Here is a 25,698-nt window from a genome sequence, read left to right as displayed (position 1 = left end):
TGTGCGTGTGTGTGGCTACAGGCTCTGGCTCTGACCTTGGTGTTGGCTCTAACCGATGTGATTACTCTTCATTGCCCTTTTGAGTTGCGGGTTTGCGCGGGCTGCTCCGAGTCTGGCTGGTCTGGTCTTGTCTTGTTTGGTCTGGTCTGGTTTGTTCAATTGGTTTGGCCCTGTCCGATGGCCACCAACAGTCCACATCCCGCCCTGACTGGGTCCAACAAGCCGCTGGCTGCGGGCTAGAACCAGGCAAACAGCCGTCCGACGCCGGCGGTGGGAATTTGGAATTTGGAATTTGGAATTGGAAGGTCGCAAGTGCCGTGTCTGCTTTCCTGGCTCCTGGAGCCTCGAATCCACCTCGTCTCAATAGCCTGCTTTGCGCCGCTCGCTCATCACTGGTCCTTCAGGATCCCCTAGGAGAGATAGCAATCCGTTCCTTTCCCCATGAGCAAATCAATTCGTCGCCGGCTGTGTATCGTCTTGGCTCTCGCGATATCTCATTGCATCGTCACGCAGATCCACGATCCGCCAAAATTGTTGTCTCTAAGCCCGGGCTTCTGGTCCCTGTACTTCGTACGGTCTTGGTCGACAGTGCCCCACCACGACTTGGCTTCGGCTGGGCCTGGGCGCACCATTCATGACGCCGTTGCTCGTATTTAGTCGTCTTACTTTCAGGGTTGCGAGGCGTCAGGAGACGCCTTAAACAGCGGAAAAGATACTCGTCGCATCTCCGCGGCTTTGTTCGGTGCTCTTGGTGGTTAGGTCGTTGCAGTTTCACCCAGCTGATTCCCCTCCGTAGTGGAACAGTTCCAAGATACCCTACATTATCATCAGTTGGACCTTATTTCATCCCCAATACCAGTATCTGCCAAGCGATACGCCGTTGTGAGTGTCCAAGACTTGGCTCGCTCGCCTCGCCTCACACAGCATCACCCAGTCAGGACGACAAGGGCTGCTGTTGTGTAAGCCCTGTTGTTGGGGCTCTACTGGTCTGGCCTGCTGACTGCGGTGAAGGAGGACAAAGATGGTGCTTTCGGTTAGCCTCAACATCCCGATTCCCCGGTTCTTGTTCCCTGATGGATTGGATATGGCTGGGGATGCGAGCGTGAGCGCTGTGATTCAGGGCAAATGCACGCGGGTGGTGCAGGAGGTCAATCTCGTATCTTGGTTGACTGAGAGCACAAATGAGAGAGTCGGTCAACGAAGATGAGGCACGTTCGTCGTCATCCCAGTTTCCGTAATATCCCAACTGAATCCGCACATGGGAACGAAGTCGGTGGCCGTGGCGAAACCGTAGCTGTGGCTGCTTGTTGCTCCATCGCTGCTTGGTTGCACAAGCTCCTGATTAGCGGACACTCGCACACCGATCAACCGCGGGGGACTGAGAGCGCGCACGAGGCTTGTGCTGGTGGCCAGTAAATTCGGAGGATTGGTAGCGGTGAGTTGTTTCGACGTTGGAGGATGCGTCAAGAGGAGCCGGTGAAAGCTAAGAGCAAGGTGAGCCCAGGAAGGAAGGAACGGTGAATTTTAGCAAGAGTGGCAATCCAGGTCGTTTCGTCAACGAAGGAAAGAGGGGAAAGAGGAAAGGGACGGGCGCCCTTCTAGCCAAGGCAAGTCCCGCTCCCTGGAGCAACGGCAAACGGAGCATTTTCATTCCATCACATCACATCAACATACAATTGCTTAAGCATATATATATCCTGTCGCCGACCAGACCCCAGAAACCCGAGAATATTGGGTTGGGCCACAATCGGGGCGGCTTGCAACATGTGCCCACATACGCCCCAAAAGCCGACGCATTAAAATGATGGTATGTATTGTCCCAACTGAGCTGGCAGCTTCTTGTATATGCGTGTAAGATGTTATCGCATTACGTGATTGAGCCAGCGCACTCTTGTCTAAGTATTGTAGCTCTGCATCAGCCACGCAAAGATAGCTCTACTCCCGATTCAGAAACCTGCACCGAACCTCGTTCTAGATATCGTTCCTCTCAACCATTCCAGTTCAGTCCAACAGTCATCTTTGGTCTCAGTAACTTGAGTAAGACAACATGACACGTCTCTCAGTTCTTTCCCGAGACAAAGCGGGGGAAATGCCGGACTTCCTCGCCCACAACTGCCAGTGATCCATCCATACAGTAAGGACGATGACGCCCTAATCGCCTGCATTGCGTCCCAGGTCTCTTCGTACCCTCCACACTCTCGATCCAACTGGCCGCTTCTCATTGCCCTTTAGCACCTCGACCCAAGGAATTGCCGTAAGGTCGCTGACCTTCTCAACATCTTTTGGCTCCGCAGTCGAATCATCATCGTCTGTATCCTCTTCCGTGACATCGAGCCATTCATCAGTTCCCTCGTCATTTCCAGCTTGCTCGTAAAGGTCCTCAGTGTATGCCCAGCTTGGGGCATCAAACTTGCCATGTACAAGGACGATATCTCGATCTTTCGATTTGATGTCCCTGATGACATCAGAAGAAATCGGCGTTAGTAGTTGGAGAGTCTTGGTTGTTGTGTCTATTCCCCGGATAAGAACCAACCCGACAGTACGGGAATACCTGGGGTCGAGAGCAACATCATTGTAATTTGGAATAAAAGTGAGGCCTTCGGGAGTCATAGGGAGCACGCGCTTCGACCCCATTTTGGCGTTTGTATCAACTTCCATGGTATTCGTGGCCGGAGCAGATGACCAGCCCAGTTCCAAGTCTCCAAACGCCTTCGGATCCTCAATTTCCACAGCGGCGAGTACCATTCCATTCACCGCGTCTGCTAGTAGTTCTGGAGGCGCTTGATAGTCGTATGAGAGGAGACACTGTATCCCAGGTTGCGGTGATGAATATGGAACTAAAAGTGGAGGTTTCGCGCTGAGAGGAGTTGGGTTCCATCTCATCCTCTGAGCTGCCGAGTCCGGCAAACTCGAACTCGGCTCGTCCAGGTGAAAATATGACATTGTATGCATCGCTCTCAAATGCGCAGCAGTCCTTGAGGTAAACTCGGATGGCTGGGATGGTAACTCAAAAAGGGTTGACTTGGTCACACCCCGCAACGTGTCGACAGTTTCTGCTGGCCCATCCTCTGACATGTAAAGTACTTCATCAGGTTCCATCTGCCCTATCACCTCGGACAGTAAGTCAAGACCTGTCCCTAAGATCCAACCGGGAGTGTTGACAATGATTGGGACGTCTTGGAAGGTCTTGCTGCATGTGTCAAAGAGATCTGCGGCACAAGCGAGGTACAGCTCCGGGTTCGTGGCAGGGGTAACCGATGCCAGGGCATGGCACCGAATGATCTCGTTCCCAGAGTCATTGATGCCAGGATGCGTAAATGGACTGGATAGATTCGGTCGCGTAACGTGAACGAGGGATAAAGTTCCCGCGGGGGCGTACTCGGGCTGCCCTGGGTCTAGGTCAAGAACCACAACACCCTTGGCGCTCTGACTCAAAGTTCGGTCTGTTAGAAGCCGATTTGTGAGGAGTCGTGAGAAGGTGGATTTTCCAGCTGATTTTGGCCCGCAAACTAGGGTCGACAAAGCCGGTTTCTTGCGGGCGGCCGAGACCAGAGAAGCAAGTTTCTTGTTCCACTCAGGGGGCGAGACCAAGTCCTGGATGATGCTGCGCTTAGGGGCATCTTCTGAAGTATGCAGCTGAAACTTTGTTAGCCAGGAATTGTTTCGAGAGTCTGAAGACTCACAATTTGGAAAGTCGCTTCCTTAGCACTTCTCTTCCCCGAGGTCGCGTCCGCTGGTTCATTCCACATCTTCCTGAATAAAGGCGACAACCGACCCAATTGACGCAGTCCTCGCGCGGCATTATCAGGGTGAAGCTCCAAGCCAGTGTTCTCCGCGCTTCTCAATACCGGAACTGCATGGCAGTGAGGAGCGTGAATCCATTGGATGGTCTCGGAAGGCCGTAAGCAGGCACCCGCAATCGTCACTTCGCCACGTAGAACCCGAATACCAAAGCTGCCGAGAACCATAAATCGCTACTCAAGTCAGCGTGATATGTTTCAGATAGCAAGGATCGAGTCGTACCTCGCTCTCTTCCAACCGCAGCTCAACCACGCCTCCAGTTTTGATACGGTGGTTCCTCTTAGTTGGTCGAAAGGATGAGTACTGTATGATGTTTTGAGAGGATGCCGATGATTCCGAGGCTGCATTGTTCAGACCTTCGCTAAACCACTTGTCAGTTTCGTGTACGGTAAAAGATATCAGAGAGTCTACCTTGGGGAGAGAACAGCCTTGAGTCGAGCTACACGGGATTCAGAACCCCGTTGTTGCGAAGACGGTTTCGGGGTGCTCTTGCTAGGTGTCCCATGTGGTCCGCCCTTGCTCCCAGCTTTTTGCAAGGGGCTATAAAAGTTGGTGGTGCTTATTATTGGTTTGTCGTCAACCTCTGGAGAAGTATTGGCTGGGGGTGTAGCAGCACTCGCTGCCTCCCGTCGACGAGCTGCCAGGGCGCTGATAGCGCTCATAGCTGCAGCATCTACCGTCAGTGCATAAACTTGAATGAACTCTTCTGGCTAAGAGAATAGAGGGCTAAGATGGCATGCAACGGCTTACACTTTGGAGTTTCCAGACCCTCCAGTCTCCGTTTCTTGTTGGATGACATAGCAACGGGGGCCGGCCTTGTCTCTTAGACAAACGCCGATATTCGGATACTCGCAGACGCAGTAAAATAAAATGACATGTTACTCTAGCAGCACAATAATGGATCCGGAAAACGCGATCAAGCCATCGAGCGATGAGCTCGTTTGTCCAGTTCATCCATGACTGAGCGGCCAAGTGAGAGCAAAGTGAGGTCTTATCGATAAGCGCAGCCACCAAATTTTCCCTTGCGCAAAAAAAAAAGTTGACCCAGCGCGTCTCGGTGGGGGACCTCACTAGCGCGATTCGACTTTCTGCCACCCGCCAAAATTTCATCGCCAACTTGAAGCACTTCATCTCTCATCCCTCCCTCACCTTGCCAATTGAGTCTTCCCCAGCGCGCACCACGCCCAGAAAACCGCCCACGATGGCGCCCAAGCAACCGTTTAAGGTGCATTCGCTTAGCAAGCACATCGAGAACACCAAGAAGGGCCTGTCCGCTGAGTCTCAGTTCAACCGCCGCCCTGCTGGCCGTGCGCCCGCCGTCAAGAAGGACCCCGACTCCTTCGATCCCAACAACCTCTTCCAGAGCCCCGGCGACGATGACGAAGAACCTCCCAGCGATAGCAATAGCAGCAGTGACGGTGAGGGTGGCTCTGACTTTCTTCGAAAACTCGCCGCGCCTGATGTGAAGACTCCCACTCCTGCCTCGCGTCGTCGCAACAAGGACGTCGAGATCGCCGATAGCGACGTCGAACGGAACGCGTCTTCCAAGAACACAACCGCTGCCAAAAAGTCTGCCAAGGTCAAGCCTGAAGCAGAGTCCTCGGACGATACCAGCAGTTCATCCGACACCTCGAGCGATAGTGAGAGCGACAGTGAAGCAGCTGCAAAGCCCACCAAGCCTGCCGCTGCCAAGGAGGCCAGCTCTGATTCTAGCAGCGAGGAATCCAGCTCTTCTGAGAGCGAATCTGAGAGCGAGGCTGAGAGTGAGGCCGAGCCCGAGACCAAGACCAAGGCGAAGCCCGTGGTGAACGGAAATGCCACTACTGCAACGACTTCGAGCAGCTCCAGCGAAGAGAGTTCGAGCGAGAGCGAGAACGAAGACGAGCCGGCCAAGCCGGTCAAGCCCACCAAGAAGCCAGTCGAAGCTGAGGCTGACAGCTCTTCGTCCAGTGAAGACGAAGATGAGGAGATGGTTGATGAATCTATGCACATCGAGGACCGCCAGAATAAGAGGCAGCTCGCTGCTGTCCCCAACTTCATCGCCCCCGATTTCGTCCTCCGCAAGGGCGACGACGGTGTCAATGGCAAGGACGTGGCTGAGATTTGCAACCAGGCCAACCTCGAGGGCAAGCAATTCTGGTACTTCACTGTCCCCTCCAACGTGCCCATTTCCGTGGTTCAGAACTTGGAGATCCCCATGGACCATTCCCAGCGCGACAACCCACTCTTCTCCCACGGCGGCGATGACTATGGTGTTTCGTTCGAGAGTATTGCTCCCAAAGGCAACATTCAGATCCTCATTCCATCTGCAGACGGCTCACAATATCGATCATGTAAGTTTTAGACGCCTTCAGTATTCTAACGCGGTGCTAACTCGACATACCAGCTACTCGACAAGTCAACCAAGTCATGCAGGTCAAGAAGATTACACAACTGGCCAGCCTCCCTAGCTCTGCCATTGGTCCCGCTGAAAGACGAACCCCTCGCGCCCAGCCCAAGGGTCTCAGGTCCCGGTACCAACCCATCGGTGTCAACGAGCCCACCGACAACCTCGAAGCGGACGGTAGCGAGGTGGAAGAGGATACCGAGATGACGGAAGCTCCCGCTGTCCCTACTACATCCAAGACCTCAAGCAAGAAGGAAAAGAAGCGAAAAGATAAGGACTCTGTTGCTCTGGCTACACCGTCGGCCGGAAAGGAGAAGAAGCAAAAGAACGCTGGCGCAAGCGTCATTGAGCCCCCAAGCTCCCGGACACTGGGTGTCTCAACTCCTGAAGTCGCTCGCAAGGGTAAGCGGAAGCACACCATCTCGGAGGATGATGCCGCCGCCGCCGCCGAGCAACTGATGGCGGAGAGCAAGTCTGCTGTGATCAAGCCGAAGAAGCAGAAGACGAACCGCTCTGGCAGCCCGGATCTTGGCTCCGAGGCCCCATCCACTTCCGCAAAGAAGCAGACTCATGTCCCGCCACCAGCCATCCCCCAGGCCACGCCCACCCCCAGATCTGTTTCTCCTCCGGCACCCAGCACCTCCAAGAAGTCCAAAAAGGTCAAGGAGCCCAAGCTTGAGCTGCCTATCCTGACCAACAACTCCAAGCAAACACCTGTCCCTGTGCCCGCCGTTCCTCACTCCTCCCAGGCGATTCCCCCCTCGTCGCCCAACCTCACCAAGGAGGAGAAGCGCGCCAAGAAGCGCAAGGAGAAGGAGAGCGCTAAGACCAAGACACCCAGCAGAAAGGTGACGCCAGTGCCACCCCCCATGATCGGGTCGAGCTAGAAGCCCTTGCCCCCGTATTACCCAACTTATCCCTTCAAGAACCGAAGATAATGACTCTACCATATCTTCTGGGGCATGCCGCTGCCTCACGGGTTTTTGCTTTGGTTAAACAACAAAAGTCTTGAGGAAAATGTTCTCCCAAAGGCACAGGTGGAGGTCGCGCTGGACCAAGGGCGATTCGCATATTCTCTTTTTCTTGCTTGACTTGATACGATTCTGGTGCTTTGATACCGCGGCGAGACACGTGGTCTCTCTCATAATGCGGCATGGCGTTGGTGGTGATTTTCAGGAGGATGAGACGGCCACGGAAGTGCTCGCTTGATTCCTCGGTCAGGGACTCTTATATGAGTTGAACGTTGTCGAGACGGTAGTTGAGACGAGGAGGTACATATTATTGTAGTCAAATGTCTGAGTACACAACGTCGTCCACAGAGCTTTATTTAGACATTCTCTTTGCACTTTGAAGTCATCGCGTATCTCAAGAAGCCAGCCAATCTCGGGATTTTAATGGCATGTCCCCCATATTCAAGAGATCGTGCCAAGAACAATCGGCCGTCATAGGTTACAAGGCTGTCTTTAGGTCCCGTGTTCGACGTAGGCCCAGGTAGATGGATGTGATGAACATATCCTCTCCGTGTCTGTCAGGGATAGAAGGCCTATCTGTTAGGTCCGTACGTTCACTCTCTGTCTTCTCCTTTCTCTCCCTCGGAAACAAGCAATAGCACGCAGAACTTTAAGCTCAGCATGACACCGAATTTGAATTATATATGTTAGACATCTTCCATGTCGTAAGTCGTAAAGATGAGGATATTTTCCTCTTGTTAGCAGATATTAGCAATATATTGCTGTGTTGGATGATCAAAAATCATTGCCCATCCACATAACAAGCGCTTTGCTATTCGCACACAGATGCAGATCTTTCCATCAAGCCTCAGCTCACTCCAGGCATTTGATCCAAGCGTGTCGACGTGTAAGCCAAGGGACTACATTGTTGTTTTAATGAAGAAAAATGTGTACGAAAAGTGGCAAACACTACGAGTCAGTTTCTTAAACTTACTCCTTCGAATACTGCATTGGATGCATTATTGATAAAACGTGAGCATTGAGACACTCTTCTTGGGTGTGCGGATAGCAGGATGCATGTTCGCAAATGGCAATACTCAACAAACACTGCAAAGTATGTTCTTTCAATCCACAAACACACTCTCCTCCTCCTTTCAACAACTCCAGTCCCAGGTCTCTGGGTAGAGTTTCCCTAGTCAACCCCGAAGCTCTGCAAGCTCCCCAGAGCCTCACATAGACTTCGCTCGCGACGTTTAGCCAAAGTCTCCACCACCATCACGATGACGTGTCCCATCGCACATGCCAGAGGTTCCGCGGCCTAGCCCACGTTGTCCGTGTGGACATGGCATGAGCTTATCTTCTTTGGCTGAGTTCAAGAGAAGAAAGGGGGGGGTGAGACGTCAAAGACCCTTGGACCCCGGATTTGGATTGGGCCGGTCTGGGTGAGGCTGAGATGGCAGCTGGGACGTGGGGTTGGATTTGGGCTGGAATGGGATAGGAAGACCTTGTGCTACGTGGGATCTGTTTGGTCGATTGGGTCGCTGATGTGAGAGTTTGGGTTAGGCGCATGGGGGGTCAGTGAACAAGAAGTAAGCAATTTGGACCTTTACACTTTGCTCACAAGTGATTGGTTCCTCGCTCGGCGTCAATACTTTGCTCTTGTACTCAACGACTTCGTACTAGGTAGCCATGTTGCTGGCCAAAGGGGAGATGTCATGAGCAGGGTGCTCCGTACTCAACACCACGGGAGCATCGTCAATCTGCATACTGGAAGCTCAAGAGATGATAGCATAACGTTGAAACTTTGGTCTCCAGACATTATCTTTCTGCATTCGGCCATCAGAGTAACCACCCCAGCTTAGGATCATCCGCCAGCCTCGGCCAGGTGGTCACAGCCAGACTCATGCAGTGACCAGCCTTGTCGATCCAGTCCGCATAAGTAGCGATGGGCCGCTCGAAACTGCGGGGCGTAGGGCCACGACTACAGTAATATGCGTATTGCGTTGGCATGGATTGTTCAACCAAGGCCAGTGTGTGTCGCCATCCTCTGTGCACTTGTGAAGCTGCATGGCTCGCTACGTGGACACAGCGTCGACAAGTCAACGCGTGGACAACGTGTCGGTTTGAGGACCCAATAGGTTCATGCATGGTCAGAGTGAGCACTTCGAAGCTCTGGAACAAGCATGACATCTTCAGCATGACGCAGATTACGATACGCATATCAGAAGCAAGTAGTAGCCAGTAACCAGCATCCATGGTCTTAATTTCCGTTGGCAATGTCCGATTCGGCAGCTCGGGGCCGGCGGGAGGCCGGAGTGGCCCGAAGCCTCCGCGGACATCAACAACACTCAACCTGAACAGCCGGAGCAAAAAGAAATGCACGCTCCGTCGCCAAATGCCGAGGCTCCCGCGGTTCATGCCGAATAACCTCACGTTGCACAGAAAACGATCCACTGGTAAGAAAAAGACCAGTCGTGCGTGACTTGCGAGCGGTTTTTTGCTGTTGCAGAACCCACCCATGCCGACCGAGGCCTGCAGCAATTCCCATACTACGTTGTGACATGCCATGCCGCGAGAAACCTGCATCCCGGAACGGCCGGCGATGAGACACAAAGGCATCAGGCGACCAGGGCAAGCCGATTCCCATTGATCGTCCCACCCGCCGGTGCGAATGGCATCCACACCGACAAGTCCCGGCCGCAAACTACCGACCACGGACCAACGGCCAAGAGGAAAGAAAAGAAAAATATTTTCTTTAGGCCTACTTTGTGATGGGTCCATGGGCTCCGCCGAGAAGTGATAGGACGTTTTCATCGGGAGGCGAGACTGAAATCGGCCGAGAAAGAGAAGACGGCGGAAAAAAGAGAAGAAAACCGGGCTCGTTGAGTGGAGACCCGGCGGGTTCCACGGTAATTAATGACTTGTTGAAGCCCAACGACGGCTCGAGTGTGAGATTTTGATAGCAGCAGTACTAAGTATCGCATTGTGGTCGCGAGGTACTTGGATGCAGAGTCCTTCGACCCTGTCAATGATCAGCCACCACTCCGTAGCGGGATATGGGATATGCAGCTGATATGACTGACGAGGGCCAGCCAAGGCGGCTACCTCGGCTGGCGCATGGGCTCTGAAGGCTAGGTGATATTGAAGGTCTCAGGATCTGAAATGGAGTGCGGTGTCAGGATACCTCGCTCAGCTCTGGTGCCACGCAGCCGTGCCGGTGTGGCTCACGAGGGCACGAGACCGCAGCCTGGATGTCGCCAGAGCCGTTGGAGCGAGTGAGGCTATTGGGCCCCATGATATGAGTGTGTGCTTGCATGTGTCGTCTAGCCTGCTGCAGGGAGCGAGGGCATGCAACGAATGCTGACGGATCTGTGTTGGTCCCAAGGGTCCATCGCAACGGGCTGTGATGGCTCAAGCGGTTGCGGTCTGGAACACAATCCCCACGACGGCCAGCCTGCTGAGCCTGTGCTTGGGGCCACTGCCACTGAATGACGGTGTGACGCTGTCGGAGCGCGGCGCAACAGCTTGGTGAAGCTTGCAACCACACGCGACCGGCTTCCAGCTCCCAGCCACCCATCACCGAAGATCGAGGTGTTACTACTGTCGACTACCAAGTCGGTGTACAACGTCAGTGCACAATCCGGCCGCCCTCCGCGCACGCCAAAGATATCCGCCGCGCCAGATCGGAAGCAAGTGAGGCAGTTGGTGAGCTAGTGCCGTCGCATTGCAGCTACGGCCAATGGTGAAGGATTGGACCCGGCCACAAGCGCCGCATGCTCGCCATCACCAAGTGCCGGGTCGCATGCGACGACGACACGTTGGGGCCGTGCTGACTGCCGTCTGTTGTAACGTGTAACATCTTCAAGGAGGTCCATCCGTCCATCTCATCCATCTCACCCCGTCTCCTTTCGCCCAGTTTCCTCCGTATCGTCGTTAATGAGAACCGGCGGCGGATATAATCAATTCATTGCCCCGAGATTTCGCTTTCGGGGTCCCGGGCCAGTCACGCGAGCCATATGCTCGGGCTGGCTAATTACTACAGTGCTCGGTAGAGAGGGACTCACGCGCGGGTCAATCCACCCTCATCTCATCGGATCGCCCTGTGTTGCAAAGAGCGAAATGGCGCCAGGGGCCAAGAGGCTAGCGCCGTCCGCCAATGTTCTTGGTGTTAATGGGTGGTAGCTCGTGCGCCTCAGCGCAGTTCAGCATGAATTGCGGTGAGGTCGCGCGCGTGCCTGCCGATGCAGATACACAGAGGATGACGGGAGGTTGATTCAACAGCGCCAGGGGCACCCTCGTAAGCACGTTTCCGCAAGGCGCACAGAGGAATGACAGCTGAGTCGGCCGACAAATGAGCATCAGTCGAGGAACAAGTCCGAGACATGCGAGGATCGTCACCTAACAGGCGCTATCAAAGACTCGAGCCTCGACAGGCTCAACGGGTTTCGCATCCCTAGTGTGGGAGTTTGAAAGCGACCCTCCCAAATCTTATCAACCCTTGCTGCTCCTTGTCATGTCGCTACACCGAGTAGTCGTACTGTGTGTCTTTAACGCCCCCAAAAGCCGTTGCCTAGGTCGCGCCGGGGTCCACAGTCTGGACCCTCACATCGCGCTTCCGCTTCGCATCGCATCCATCGCATTGCATCGTGGACGGAGTCGCGACAATGGAGTCGCCGTTTTTAGCTCACTTGCACAATCAGGCTCGGGACTAACGCCAGTCCGACACGCCGCACTGGAACGGAGACAACGACGTCACTCGCCGATAACGATTCTGCATAATTCGGTACACAGACCGAGCTAGTCATCTAGCCCACAATTATTCAATGGTAATGAACAGTAGAACTGAGCGGTCCCGTCTGTGACAGCGTCGCAACATCCAGAGCCAAGGGGTCCGTTGCTTCCGGATGGGCCGGGGGATTTTGCCAGCTGGGCGTTTCGTGGGTCGCCGTGACCCCTGCTGTCTGCGCGTCCCCTGAGAGGCGGATTGGGCACACGCAGCCGGACCACGTAAGTACGCTCCAGCACGCGTGTGAGATGGATTGGATTGTGTGGTCTGCAACAGCAGGTCAGGAACTCTGGGGACTGGAGCCTGGGGATGCGGGATGCGGGATGCGCCTCGACCGTTGCGCAAATCGTCAACGATACTGGTAAGGAACAGGCCTTGGTGAGGTACTGTGGACACACATTGAGGCGCACAAGCTCCCGGGGCCGAGATGAACAGGGCTGAGTAGTCCAGCCAGTTGGCAAGAGGATGATCCCGTAAGCACAGGATCCTCATCTTATTTGAGCTCCTAGTTCGTTAGGAGAGGTGGAAGATGGCAGCCTGCCGAATGCCGGTTGCTCGTCGATACCCGTTCTGTGGGCGATGCCCGTGCTCGCTAGCCGCTGGGACCCGGTCGTAAATGCCATGGGATGCGGATGCTGAAGCTGACCCTGGCAATTGCGAAGTGCGACCCAGACACCTCCAGGTACCTCGTTGCGGGAGGTCTGCATGAGAGGTACATTTGAGACACCATTTGAGGCTTCCAGGAGCGCGCGCATGCCACCCCACGAAGCGCCATCTCGTGCGGCCCAGGATGCGGAGTGGAGTGCTTTTGGGAGGTGTGGAGGGGTCGTTAAGTGCGAGCTGGCGAGCTGGGTGGCGCGTGAGCGAAAGCGAGGGAGAGAGCAGCAGCCATTCCACGGGCAGCAAAGCATTCCACCTCAGTGCCTGTCGTCCGCGGAGGAAAAGGTACCTGCGATCCAGGTAGCCCAAGTACCTTCCATGCGCTTAGCTGTTCCTTGGCCCCTTCGCCGAGATGCATTGGCTCCAGAGTCGGCGCCAGCACCGAACGCCCCGCTTTTGCAGCTGCTATTCGCTCTCTCGGGCGTTGCTATGAAACTTTGCAGTGGAGCCATGGCTTTTTTTTTTTTTTTCTTCACTCTCGCGGCCGCATCGTCATCGTCATCACCATCTAGTTCCGCCGGTGGAGACGCAGGTATCCATCGGAGAGTTACCTCGCCTGCAGCTCAAGTTCGTTCGTTTTTGGGCGGCGCGCACCCTAAATTGTGAGAGACCGTTCACTGGAAGGAACATCCAGGTAGGTGCGTCCACTGGAGTTTTGAACCTTTCTCTGCCATCCGTGCTCGCTGTCGGAGTCGGTCTCGCCTTGTTCATGCCGGCCCCATCCATAGGGCCACGGGGCATTGTTGTTCTGCAGGCGAATTGAGATGTACTTGGCGAGATTCGCTGTGCCCCGGTAACTACCCATACCCAGCCGTAGGCCGGAGCTTCGGCTGCATCCCAGCGAATCGAGGTGATGTCAGTCATCTGGCCTTGCCATGCCCGTGCCCGGACCGGACATTATGCTTCGCGATGATTCTATGCTTTCCGCGTACACGGCGTATTTCCTCGCTTCAACCATCTGCTGTTGTTGTGGGCTGTCGCAATCATTTGTCTGATGTTTAAATCCCCGGTTGATCGTCGCCAATTTCGTGGGCGGAGTCGGATGAGACAGTAAACCTAGTTAAGCTTCCCTTGCTTCCCCAGGTCTCATCCAGTGGCTTGCCTCCTGGTGCGAAGCACAAACACGCCGCTTCAGCCATGTCGGGTGGTATACTGTGTAGCCATCGCCAGGCTGTGCTTAGTCCGTCCCTGCTGTGCCACAGTTATGGACGCTGCGACAGAACCGAGCTCGACAAGGGTATCCGTTACTGAACGCGGCGGCTGTGCAAACTGTCGCTTGGTGACGTCGACGTAAACAGCCACAATCAAGTGGAAGAAACGGACGGACGCCAAGATGATCCTTCCTCGTCTCTCTTTCATCCCATTCATGTCGTGCGAGTTTGGGATTGGGTGCTGAGGTGAAGGATGGTCCCGCTCGCGAATGATTATTATGGATGGGACTCGGCGGAGGGATTGTCCACGTCGGCGAGCCCCCCTCTAATCTTACACAGTGGATTGTTCGCCTTGCGCACAAGCACCAGCTCTGTCAGCCTACGCTGCGCCTTGGGATGTTGTCTTGGCAGCAGCAGAGGAAGAAGAACTAGTTAGACGGAGCAACAGCATCATTCTCATCTGTCGATATGCGTGTCTGCTGCCTGTTTGCCCTGTTTGTGCGGGCAGATGCCAACGAAACAGCCAAGAGGAATTGCTCGCTTAGGTGCTTAGGTACTTGGGTGAGGTCCTACTACGTACGTTGGCATGTAAGGAAGGACATCGGGCAGGGATCGATGGGCTGCCTCCCACTCCATCGCTCGCTCGCCCATAGCCATTGCGTCGCCTTGTCGTCCGATTCATTTCTCTAAAATAAAGAAATGAATAGACTTGTTGCACTAGAAACGTATCCCGTATAGGGGATACGTGTAAGAAGAAGCATGTCCGTCTTCAACTAGCTACGCGGTTACCAAGCCGTCGTCCTGTCAGTCCAAGCCAGGCCTGTCCTCACGCGACATTGGGCTGTAGCGAAGCCTTGGCCCACACTGTCAGGAAATTGCGGTAATTCGCCGGCGTGGGCGGCGTCGGGGTAGCTCAAACTCCGTGTCTCCGCCAACGCCGGAGGGATGCTCAGATGCTGTGGGTGCGGCACACTGTGCGGAAGACTGTGCTGCGTGCGCTGTGTGGCGCTGTGTGTGTGCTGTGTCAGCACGCAGCAGAGAAACTGCACGCGAGCGGACTGCTCGGAGTCCGCCACTGTGACTGGTTCCCGGCGCCCGGTCAGTGGCCGTCACTGCAATCCGCGGCCGTCAGAGACCGGGCTAGAGCCGTGACGGAGCGCCAATCAGGCTTAGGCGGACGCCCCATTGCAATTTCGCAAGCAGCGAGAGTAAGGTACTTGGCCCCCTTGTACCCACAGCTCTTCCCGCAGCATCCGGGGCCGTCCCATCAGCATCAGCCACTAGCCCTTGGGCCTTGGTGCCCTGGTCGCCAGGCCCTGTAACAGCCCGAAGCCCTGCAAAAGTCGCTGTGGGTTGGGGGGATGGTAGCACTGGGGGCACTGGGGGCACTGGGGGCAGTATGGCTTAGCGCTGTTCCTCGCTGCTGCCCTGTCCTGCAGCGTTGTAGCCCTGGGCTTTTAGGTGCCGCGCCCACTGCATTACGGCGCTGTGCGGCAGGGTTGCGAGTCCGAGGGTGAGTTTCCGCCGTGTCCGCAGCGTGTCCGCAGTGGCCGTGTAAGAGCGAGGAGCCCGAGCGAGCAGACCGAGCAGAGCCTGCGCCGCAAAGCAACAAAAGCACCCAGTGCGCCCAAGCCCCAAGCCGCCCCTTCTGCACCTCGTCCTGCACCTCGTCATCATCCTCATCCCTCCCCTCGCACTCTTTACTACCTCGACTCCTCTCCTTGCCTCGTCCTCTTATTTCCTCTTTTCTCTCCCTTCTCCTCTTGGCCCTTCCCGCACCCTCTCAGCCATCACTCTCTCTCATCTTCGGAGTCACTTAGCTTAACACTTCGTCTCCGTGTGGCGTCCTGTCGCGTGCTGCCTCGCCTCCCTCCCGGCCTCCTGCTCCGACGGCGACTGCTTCCACCGACTCCCCGACCATCCGAGTTCCCGACGGTGGTGAAATCACTTCTTGTGACGAGGTTACTTGGATTATGCGGTAGCTTTTGGGTATTCATATTGGGTCATCGACGAAAACTTCTACCAGACGACCTCCTCCTCGACCTCCCTGCTTCTCTTTGTCCCACGATTCCACCCTCCCGACTTCGACCTCCACGGCCATCATGAACGACCTCTCTGCCACCCTTTCGGGCAAGCCCAAGCTGCAGCTCCTCTGGCCCGAACACCTCAACTTGCCCTTCCTCAACACCATCCCCCACCGATATGGAATTGGCCGCCGGCGCAGCAAGTCAAAGTCAAGAGCCCACCCGGGTGTCGACGACATCACCACCTTGAAGACCTCCTTCAATGCTTGGGACGGCTTGCGTGATCTCCAAAAGCACAAGTGGTGCACGTCGGATCTGCAGTACCTCTTTCTGGCCATGTTGGCTCTCTTCTCGCTCTGGGTCGCTCCCCCTGCACCCGGAGTCAAGACTCTCGCCGTTCTCCTCAGTGTCTGGGTCATCGCCATGCCCGCTACGCGACAGTTCTTCCTTCCATCGTCGATGATTTGGATTTGGTTGTTGTATTTCTTCTGCAGCCGGTAAGTTTTTCCCCGATCGTCCAAAAACCCGCGTTTGCACCCCTAACACCCCTGCCAGGTTTATCCCCTATGATTATCGCCCCCATATCTGGGTTCGCGTTCTTCCCGCTCTGGAGAACGTCCTCTACGGCGCAAACCTCTCCAACATCCTATCCGCTCACCAACATCCTTTTCTCGACATCCTTGCCTGGCTCCCCTACGGCATAATGCACTTCGGTGCCCCCGTCGTCGTCTCCCTAATTATGTTCATTTTTTCCGCCCCAGGCTCGACCCCGGTCTTCGCACGAACTTTCGGCTGGATGAGCATCCTTGGTGTTACCATTCAGATCCTTTTCCCCTGCACGCCGCCTTGGTATGAAAACGAGCACGGCCTGGTCCCGGCCGCCTACGGCATGCCCGGATCACCCGCCGGTCTCGCTCGCATTGACAAAATCTTCGGAATTGACCTCTACACAACCAACTTCACGAGTGCGCCGCTGCCGTTCGGTGCATTCCCCTCGCTCCATGCCGCCAATGCCGTTCTCGAGGCTCTCTTCATGTCCCACTGCTTCCCGCAGTTCCGAACCTTCTTCATCGTGTACGCTGGTTGGGTCTGGTGGGCTACTATGTACCTCAGCCACCACTATGCGATTGATCTGGTCTGTGGAGGTCTCATCGCCGCTACTTTCTTCTACGTGGCCAAGGCCCGATGGTTGCCTCAGCGTCAGGAGGACAAGATGACCCGATGGGACTACGAAATTGTGGAGTACGGCGATCGCCAGAAGAACACTGACGAGGAGTATGGCGAGTACTTTGGCCTTGGTCTGTTGGATCGCCGCAGGGCCGACTCAAGCGACGGGTGGACTGTCGGTAGCAGCTCCAGCTGCAGCTCCACCAGCGGCACCCTAAGCCCAACCCTCTCGGAAGAGGCCATCCCAGGAATGTTGATGGATATGGACAACGCTCAGCTCTGGGACGGCCACACCCCCCCGCGAGACGTCGACCTAAGCGAAGTGGTTGTGTCACGGTAGACCGGCTCGATCCAATCCACGTTCCCGGACGCGATCACCAGCCTCCCTCGACACGACTTGTGTTGAGAGATTCACGACTCACACATTCCCGAACATCCTAATTATTTTTCGACGTCACATATTTTTTTTTTCTTTTTTACATCTTTGGCATTCATTGGCACAGCGATTAGGCGCAACTCGGTGTTTTACGACAGAAACTGGATTCTGACGCCGGGCCGTCAGAGGGACGGAAATTGTAATAATGGGAATTGGGGACATCAAGGGAGGTGTCCCCATAATGCATATAACCCTGGACGGATGACGGGGATCTGATAGAGTAATGTATACAAAGCAGCGGAGGCTAATTCGCGCATGAGAAGAGGAGGAGAACCATGCGCTGAGACATTCGCTACTGAGCTCGTGTGGAGGAGGAAAATGGAACCACGCCCTCTCGATAAGGACGAACCGGGACCGGCTCACTGCCTCCCAAGTTGGATTTGAAGATGGCCTTGCCAGGTGCAGTGAAGCAAACTGCTGAGGGGAAGGCAAATGAACTTACCAAAGATACCACTCGCTAGACAGTAGGAGTTAGAGAAGAAGATGAATAACAGACACAATGATCTGTCAATAACTGAAATGTCTGTCTTTTGTGATGCCGAACTGTTCATCATTCTATTCCTATCGGTAATCACTTTATTCTCAATTCCATTAAGAGACACTGATCATGTTGAACGAAACAAGCATATTTAAATGCCTTGAATAATTGACATATCCGAGTCTTGGACTTTATCTGCCTTGGGTTGATGGGATTGACTTGGGAAGATAACTTCATTCCTTCCTCAACATTCTCGAGAGGATGGGATCGCAGCCCAAAGACATGGAATACACATGAATCAGTACACAAAGCAAAGCAAAGCATACACTATATTCTCGATACCTCCCAGACATCACTTAGATCAAGTCACACTCGAGTACGAAAGAGAGAGTATTCAGGACAGAGAAACAAGAGACTCTTCATCTGGAACGCCCTGGTGCCTCGCTATATTTAGCTGGTGTCGCTGGTATCTACTCCAAAAATCATCGGGACTAAGATCATGAAAAATGACGAGAAAACAAGACGAAAAGCAAACGTGGAAACAAAAAGTAGTCAAGGTAGAGCTATCCTCGTGAGAACCTGAAGATCCTCACTTGAAAGCTCTGCCGGGCATGGAACGGCGATCCTGCCGTCCGTCCAACCCTCGTCCGGTCGTCGACCAGCTCCGTGCCCCGGTAGTGTTGTGGGAGAAGAAATAGAGCACAAGTAAAGGAGAAAATATTCAGAAATCCTGCCCGCCTCCCACAGATCAAGAATTGGCTGCTCCTCCGTTTTCCCTCATTGTGGTCGTGTATGCTAGCATTCCACTCCTCTTACAACCCAAAGCACGAGCCTCACCTCCTCTATCGTGAGCCCGTTTTCGCATCACCAGTCCAGTACCATGTTCGCAGTACCTATGATCGATATTCGTTGCCGCATTGCGTAAGCAATCTCTTCTCCATTCTACGCCTACCTCCTTTGCGACGGGACGGTCCAGAGTCCCTTGCTCGTCTCGACAACACGGTTGCCATTGTTGCCTGGCTGCAGCGCCGAGGGAACACCCGTGTTCCCCATCTCCACGTCCACAGAGCTCTGTGTTCCGTAGCCGCTGTCCTTGCTCATGGAGATGGCACTGTCGTCCTTCCGGACACCAGGCTGGTCCTGCGGGGCTCGAGCAGCGGCGGCGGTTCCCCTGTTGGGCTCTTTGGAGCGGGCGCCGTTCATCATGCCATTCTGAGCCTCGCGCAGCTTGTTGATGGCGCGGACAGTGTCGATGGCGGCATGCAGCGTCCGGCGGGCGTTGAAGTTCTTCTTGATGTTGGGCAGGAGGTTCTGGCTCTCGCCCTCGGCGTTGATGAAACCGGCGACGAAGGGGTGTTGGAGGGCCTCGTGGGCAGTGATGCGCTTTGTAGAGTCAATCGTCAGGCATCTCCGGATGAAGTCCTTGGCGTGGTCGGAGACACCTCGCCAGTACTCGACCGGTGTGAAGCTATAGTCGGCATTGAGAATGGCCTGCATCTCTTCAAAGTCGGAATCGCGGTCGAAGGGGGTGTAGCCACACAGGAGGAAGTAAGTGATGACGCCGAGGGCCCAGAGATCAACCGGCTTACCATGGCCCGACTTCTTAAAGATCTCGGGAGCCATGTAGCCGGGGGTACCACAGGTGGTGGTGAGCACATGGAACTGCTCCTCGTCCATGATTCGCGAGAGGCCAAAGTCGGCGATAAGCAGGTCTGCATTGTCCTCGGGGGTGCGGAAGAGGAGGTTTTCGGGCTTTAGATCGCGGTGAACGATTCCGTGGTCGTGGAGGTAAGCGACGGCAGAGAGTGTGGCACGGATGAGGTCGGCGGCGTCTGATTCGTAGTAGGAGCCCTTGCGGCAAATTCGATCGAAGAGCTCGCCTCCAAGAGCAAGATCGGTGACGAGGTAGAGGTTGTTCATCGTTTCGAAGTAGTCGACGAGGGTGAGGATGTTCTGGTGACCCATGGAGACCTTTTTGAGGACGGCGATTTCATTCCGGACCTATTTTGCGACATGGCTTGTTAGCCCAGGAAGGGGGTGAAGATGATACGATGTAGGAGTAGACGGGTAGATGAAAGGATGAGACTGTAACTGTGAGGCGTACCATGTGTTCTCGGCCAGCCATCAGGCGTTTGTTGATGACCTTGGCGGCATAGTAGCGGCCGGTGTCGATGTGGACACATTCCTTGACGACGGAGTATGAGCCGGCTCCCAGGGTCTTTCCGACCTTGTATCTACAAGGCTGGACCTGTGGTTGCTGTGGTTGTTGCTGGGCGGCGTCCATCTTCAGGCGATTGTTGCTGTGTCGTGTAGGGTCGATTGCGGCGACTTGGTGATGCGTGGTGATGCGAAATGCCCCGCAGAGGCGTGGGCTGGGCTTGGGCGGGGAGCGAGTGACGGTGAAAGCAGGAGAAGTCGCGAGAGAGATGGCGGCAGTGAGAGAAAGGCCGGCAGAGATTGCAGTCGTTTATGGTGACGTTGCAGAAGCAAGACGAGGGCGGAGATTCGGTGGGAGTCGTGATTGTCAGCAACAAGGTGCTGCTGATTTGCCTTGCAGGACGCTGATGCGATGGCAATGGGGGGAGGGGGCTTATTCAATAATTACTGCACGGAGTATCCGTAAGGCGGGACGAAAAAGGTGGGGTGGGGGAAGACGCTGAGAGTCAGGCCAGGCTGGGCTGGGCTGGGCTGGACAGAGAGAGCTGAGGGAGTCTAAGAATGACTACTGTAGGTAAGGTAGCTAAGTCTGACTAGAGTGTCTAGACGCGAATGAGGATGCGATGGGCTGGCCGCCACAGACTTGTTGGTCTCTGTCGCTATGGTCGTTTGGGATGTTGGATATTGGGCTGGAATTTAGCTGTGAAAATTGGAAGCATGGACAATTATTTAGACGGGCCACGCTCGTCCCATCTCATCGCTCCCCATCCCACTCGTCATGGCTGCGACAGGGGAGAGCTTGGGCTCCCGCGCGTGGTCCTCATTCATCATGTGTTTGAATGATACAAAATCCTCAATCTGGAGCAATGAAGGCTCCCTCTCTGCATTCTCTCCTATTGTGCGTGTATATAAGCGCGTATACGTATTTAAACATATTTATATATTTACATATCTACCATACCCAAGCTCCAGCCCCATTTACAGCTCGTACTCGCACAAACCGCCCACCCTAACAGGTTCCTTTTCAAACACTTCGAGTCTGCTCGCATGACTCCCGTCTTCATGTTACACAAGAACTGCCCTGTATTACCGGCAGCGCTTCTTCGTCGTCATAACCAGCACTCGGTCGATCACGGTACTGGCCTTTGAGTTTCGGTCCCGCTCCCATCTCGTCTCGTCTCATGCAGACGAACTCCTGTGGCCGCCATGGTCACCGAGCTAATGAGCACAATGGACGTCCCTTCACATCCTCTCGGAAGCCCTCGAGATCCCACATCAATTACAAGGATTCCAACCGAGCCCCTGGTCTCGGGTTGTCGCAGTTACCCGAGGCCTTGGGTCCATTGCCCACCTTTCGAATACGACTCTCCTTGGTGACATGTCGCGTTTACTCGGAAGGGCCCCTGCGAGCCTGCTTCTTGGAGCTGTTGAACTTTTTCTGCTTCACCCGGGAATCATGAAACTTATCACGTCTGGTGATAATTAGCGGCTTATCGTTGTTTACAGTTGGTCAGAGCGTTTGTTTGGGAGGACCAACATGTCTTCGTGCTTCTTCTTCTTTTCTTCACTTGTTTCGGCAGGGGTCGCTTCGTGATAGATACGCGTCACCTCCTCAACAAGCTTCTTCCGGTTGTCTTCTGCATTGGCATCCCTTGATCGAGATGTCTGCGCCTGGAAGGTCAAAGAGTCGCTATTTACCGTGTAGTACTTGGACTTCCGGATGCCAAAATGCATAGATTTCGGGAGCATGGAAAGCAAGTCCTTGATGGGGTATACGGTAATGGCCTTGGTCTCAGTCCTTGAAATGTAAGCCCCCACCCAGGATTCACAGAGAGCATAGAAGGCCCTACTTGTTAACATGCTGGCCGCCTGGCCCGCTAGATCGCGCATATGTGGTGTTGCCCTTGGGGAGTTGCGCCGGGCTAAAGGACCGATACCAGGCGCGCGCTTCAGCGAGGGCATCTTTATCAAGCTCGGCCTCATAGGCTTGGTATCGCTTGAATCTCGCAGAAAATGCCGTGTTGGACAATGGGGCCACGGGGAGCTTCCACGGCCGCAATGCTCTGGCTATCCTTTGTTGAAGCATTGTCGATCTAATGCGGTGCTGTGCGGCCTGTCTCGACAGTGTCTCAACAGAGAACAAAGAGATGGAATCCAGTACAACGCGGGCTGCCACTGGCACCTGGCGACCAGCTGGCGAACGGCTCCTGCAGGTGGCTTGCCTCGGGGCTTGCCTTGCTGGGGCTTGGGCGTGAAACTGCCGTGCAGCACTGTTGACCGCCTTACTGCAAGCTGCCTAGCGCCACCGCGGCCAGGTTTTGCGCGGGCGCCCGATCAAGCCGTCAGCCTCATCCCGACCCAAGGCACAACCAGCCTTCTCTCTTCTCCTTCGTCCCATCGACTCCTCCCGCTGCGGGCTCTTGAATTCTGACTCTAACATCCGACATCCTCACGATTAACGCCTTCTCTCCGTCGCCACTGACGCGCTCCTTGGCGACGGTCTAACTACCCACCCTCTCACCACTTCTCTCTCTCTCTCTCTCTCTCTCTCTCTCTCTCTCGCGTTTCCTCTCTCGCTCACTCTCTCCCTCTATCTCTCGTGCTCTCGCGCCGTCCCACCCACCAGCCCACTCGTCGTCGTGCGACTCGCCCATCTCCGACGTCGCAGAACCAACCGCCCAATCGCCCGCTACTTGCTTGCTGGCTTGGTGCTTGCTTGCTTGTGTTCCTCCAGCCCTCGTTTTTTATCATCTGCAGCCCCATTTCCTCAAGCACAACCCCGGTCTTTACTTGCGCCAGGTTGATCGCCCACAGCCGCATCCACCATCCACTGACAAGACGAGCCCCAATTCTCCGTCGCTATTAGACTGCAACCCTTGACTGGCGTCGCTTGTGCGCTCGCGGCTCTTCGGGACCTCTCCACGTCCTGCATCCCACATCCCACATTCCGCACCTTGCGTCCTCTTACTGTCAAGCAAACCTTCAAAAATCCACACTTCTATGAATTCAGACGAGGCAGAGCTGCTGGCCACTGCCAACCTCTCCCCCGTCAGCCCCTCGCCCGTTCACTCGGCTGCGTCCCAGGTGGTTCCTGCGCTGCAGGACACCGTCGATAGCATCGACGCCATGGTTGCTGCCGCCGCCGCCGCCAACGCCTCCGCTAGCAGCGACCCCAACCTCGACCCCATCATGGGCGTCGGTGATGACGATGTAGTAGATGACGACAGCCTCAACGACCCCTACGGCGAGATTGAGCAAGACGAGGTTGCCCAGCCCCAGCAACCTCCGCCTCAGCAGGAATTGCCCGACAGCAATGACGATTACGCAAAGACCTTTGACTCACCCATTGGTCCTGAGGAGGGTGAAGGCGGGGACATTCAGCCAGAAGATGTATCATCAATGCCCCGAGAATCCAACCAAGTTTCTCTTTCATCCGAGCACTTGACAAGCCACCCATCAGACACTTCATATGCCGTTCATAACTCGCCATCCACCTCAGCCCACCAAGCTCAGTCCGGTTCATCAGTTACCATCTTTGAAGCACATACGGACGATGCGATCACGTCGCCCGCTCATCCTTCCAACCCCGACCAAACAGGCTTCCAGTCGGTGACCTCTCCCTCCACGGCCAGTGCAGACTCCAACTCCGCCGGGTCTCCCAACCCGTCGGCTGATATCCAGCGCCTCGTGGCAGACCTCACTGCCCCCGCTGAGCCCACCTCCAGCGATGATCCATCTGCCTTGCCCGCAAAGGCTGAACTGCCCGCCGGCCCCAACGCTTCGTCCTCTGCTCTCCCATCGTCTGCCTCTCTCCCCCCGAGGCCCCCGTTGCCGCAAGCAGCATCCCAATCGTATACCTCGCAGCACCACCCATCCGGCTCGAGTTCAAGTATCCCAGCCAGTGTCGCCGTCCCACCAACACCTGGCCAGCCCTCTACATATGTCGCTGCGGGCGTACCAGGGACATCTCCAGACGCCCTGGGCAACCTCGCGCCTGCAGCCGCCAGTGGTCTCAATGCATCCGTTGCCATCACTTCTTTGACTGCCCCTCCCTATCCGCCCCAATCTCCCGCTTATGCTACTGATAGACCTCAAGATGCCGATTACCAGCGACAATGGGACCAATTCATGGCCGATGAGCGACAGTACATGTCGGAAGCCAAATGGGACCGGTTTCCCGAGGGTTCTCGCCTCTTTATTGGTACACGATCCGCGTCTGGTGCGTCTAAAAACGGCGCTCACATATTCTCTGCAGGCAACCTTTCGAGCGACAAGGTATCGAAGCGTGATGTATTTGATTTATTCCACCGATTCGGAAGACTGGCCCAGATCTCCCTCAAATCAGCATACGGGTTCGTGCAATATCACACTATCGATGAAGGACACGCCGCCATGGAAAATCTGCAAGGAATTGAGATCAAGGGACGCAGAATCCGTCAGTTACCCCGACCAATCCGGCTTTGTGCGTGTGCCTTTCAATCCTAACCATTGACAGATCTCGAGATATCTCGCGTCCAAGACAAATCCAAGAAGGAAAAAAACCGAAGTCCTGAACGAGGACGCGGCCGTGATGGTGGCGGCGGACGCGAGAGTAACGGACGTGACAGTGGCCGTGATGGTGGTGGGCGCGATGGTGGTGGGCGCCGAAATGACCGGTATAGTCAACAGAACCGAGACGACTACCGGCCAGGGCGCAACCATTCGCCTAGTCGAAACGATTACGAAAGAGATGATGGTTACGGCCGTGATCGAGGATTTCACGACCACGGCCGTGGAAGAGGACGCTCGCGATCTCCTGGCGGCTACAAACGCAACGACAAGAGTTCATACAGAAGGAGGAGCCCCAGCCCGTATGGGCGATCTCGACATGAGAGCGAACTTGAGCTTCCCCGGCGATACGGATCCGATGTTCCCGACGTGCAGATCATCCTTCAACCAGATGTCAACCGAGATTTCGTCACATGGGTTGAGCACACATTCAAGACAAAAGGCCTAAAGTCGGAAGTCATGTTCCTTCACCCAAGAATCCCCAAGGACGCTGTCATCCAGCGCCAGGCTGCTGAGGGTGTACATGCTGTGGTAGACCTCGACCTTCGGGCTCAAAACCTCGGGAGGATTCCGGTGCAGGCCTTTGACCGATCTGGTGGCATGAGCAACGTCCGGTTCGACCAGTACGTCGACCTCGACCCTACCACGGCGGCAGAAGTCATCCTACGAGCCAAGGCGTCGGGCGCTACAGCAAGCTATGCCCAGCCATATGCTGCAGCTGGCTTCGCGAATCCATACGGCGGACAGCCTCAGCAACAGATGGGCGCCTTTCCTGGTGGACAACAACCCAACCAATACGCCCAGCACGCTCCAGCCAACCCCACAGACATTGCAAGTCTCATGGGTCAAGTTGATAACGCCACACTGCAACGGTTACTGGCGTCGATCCAAACCGCCCCTCAAGGCACCGCCGCGCAGCATGGACCGAATGCCGCTGCCGCGGGCCCTTCACAGGTTGATATCCAGGCAATTTTGGGAAGCCTCGGTGGCAATGCTGCAGCTCAGCAGCAGCTGCCTCCCCAAGGAGTTTATGGTGCCCCATACGGAGGTCAGCAGGCACCAAACGGTGGAGGCGCCGCCAATGGCGATGCTGCAGTCCAGGTCCAGAACATTATGGCACAGCTGGCCCGGTACCGACAGTAGTTGATTGTTTC

The 25,698-nt window shown here is 55.3% G+C and overlaps 9 protein-coding genes across 9 annotated transcripts; 4 read left to right on the top strand and 5 right to left on the bottom strand.

The window, feature by feature from the left end:
* Positions 1-253: 253 nt before the first annotated feature.
* On the top strand, positions 254-731 carry BGZ61DRAFT_443843 (uncharacterized protein). Its single transcript, XM_046244925.1, has one exon. It carries the CDS (start codon positions 442-444, stop codon positions 655-657), a length of 216 nt encoding a protein of 71 aa, XP_046109964.1. The 5' UTR covers positions 254-441; the 3' UTR covers positions 658-731.
* Positions 732-2,151: 1,420 nt separating this feature from the next.
* BGZ61DRAFT_528392 (uncharacterized protein) lies at positions 2,152-4,463 on the bottom strand (the record flags this gene model as incomplete). The annotated part of the gene is made up of 4 exons (XM_046253246.1): positions 2,152-3,636; positions 3,684-3,974; positions 4,024-4,162; positions 4,213-4,463. The coding sequence occupies 4 exons, from the start codon at positions 4,461-4,463 to the stop codon at positions 2,152-2,154; spliced, it is 2,166 nt and encodes a 721-aa protein (XP_046109963.1).
* A 539-nt stretch (positions 4,464-5,002) lies between these two features.
* BGZ61DRAFT_528391 (DNA-directed RNA polymerase I subunit RPA34.5-domain-containing protein) lies at positions 5,003-7,074 on the top strand (the record flags this gene model as incomplete). Its single annotated transcript, XM_046253245.1, has 2 exons — positions 5,003-6,134; positions 6,188-7,074. 2 exons carry the CDS (start codon positions 5,003-5,005, stop codon positions 7,072-7,074), a joined length of 2,019 nt encoding a protein of 672 aa, XP_046109962.1.
* Positions 7,075-8,162: 1,088 nt separating this feature from the next.
* Positions 8,163-8,724, bottom strand: BGZ61DRAFT_443838 (uncharacterized protein). The gene has a single exon (XM_046244924.1). It carries the CDS (start codon positions 8,704-8,706, stop codon positions 8,491-8,493), a length of 216 nt encoding a protein of 71 aa, XP_046109961.1. The 5' UTR covers positions 8,707-8,724; the 3' UTR covers positions 8,163-8,490.
* Positions 8,725-8,741: 17 nt separating this feature from the next.
* Positions 8,742-10,131, bottom strand: BGZ61DRAFT_136302 (uncharacterized protein). Its single transcript, XM_046237227.1, has one exon. The coding sequence runs from the start codon at positions 9,949-9,951 to the stop codon at positions 8,977-8,979; it is 975 nt and encodes a 324-aa protein (XP_046109960.1). The 5' UTR covers positions 9,952-10,131; the 3' UTR covers positions 8,742-8,976.
* A 5,496-nt stretch (positions 10,132-15,627) lies between these two features.
* Positions 15,628-17,322, top strand: BGZ61DRAFT_136267 (uncharacterized protein). Its single transcript, XM_046237226.1, has 2 exons — positions 15,628-16,255; positions 16,314-17,322. The coding sequence occupies exons 1-2, from the start codon at positions 15,837-15,839 to the stop codon at positions 17,263-17,265; spliced, it is 1,371 nt and encodes a 456-aa protein (XP_046109959.1). The 5' UTR covers positions 15,628-15,836; the 3' UTR covers positions 17,266-17,322.
* Positions 17,323-18,787: 1,465 nt separating this feature from the next.
* On the bottom strand, positions 18,788-20,123 carry BGZ61DRAFT_342592 (calmodulin-dependent protein kinase; the record flags this gene model as incomplete). Its single annotated transcript, XM_046239520.1, has 2 exons — positions 18,788-19,840; positions 19,944-20,123. The coding sequence occupies 2 exons, from the start codon at positions 20,121-20,123 to the stop codon at positions 18,788-18,790; spliced, it is 1,233 nt and encodes a 410-aa protein (XP_046109958.1).
* Positions 20,124-21,215: 1,092 nt separating this feature from the next.
* BGZ61DRAFT_136243 (uncharacterized protein) lies at positions 21,216-22,198 on the bottom strand. The gene is made up of 3 exons (XM_046237225.1): positions 21,847-22,198; positions 21,534-21,794; positions 21,216-21,468 (listed from the first exon to the last, which is right to left on the bottom strand). Exons 1-3 carry the CDS (start codon positions 22,080-22,082, stop codon positions 21,384-21,386), a joined length of 582 nt encoding a protein of 193 aa, XP_046109957.1. The 5' UTR covers positions 22,083-22,198; the 3' UTR covers positions 21,216-21,383.
* Positions 22,199-23,122: 924 nt separating this feature from the next.
* Positions 23,123-25,687, top strand: BGZ61DRAFT_473789 (uncharacterized protein; the record flags this gene model as incomplete). The annotated part of the gene is made up of 2 exons (XM_046248500.1): positions 23,123-24,431; positions 24,492-25,687. The coding sequence occupies 2 exons, from the start codon at positions 23,123-23,125 to the stop codon at positions 25,685-25,687; spliced, it is 2,505 nt and encodes an 834-aa protein (XP_046109956.1).
* Between the last annotated feature and the right edge of the window lie 11 nt (positions 25,688-25,698).

Source organism: Ilyonectria robusta, assembly GCF_021365365.1.
Source record: "Ilyonectria robusta strain PMI_751 chromosome Unknown BGZ61scaffold_3, whole genome shotgun sequence".
Lineage (NCBI taxonomy): Eukaryota > Fungi > Ascomycota > Sordariomycetes > Hypocreales > Nectriaceae > Ilyonectria > Ilyonectria robusta.
The sequence above is the reverse complement of the archived record's forward strand: the minus strand, read 5'-3'. Positions and strand labels throughout refer to the sequence as shown.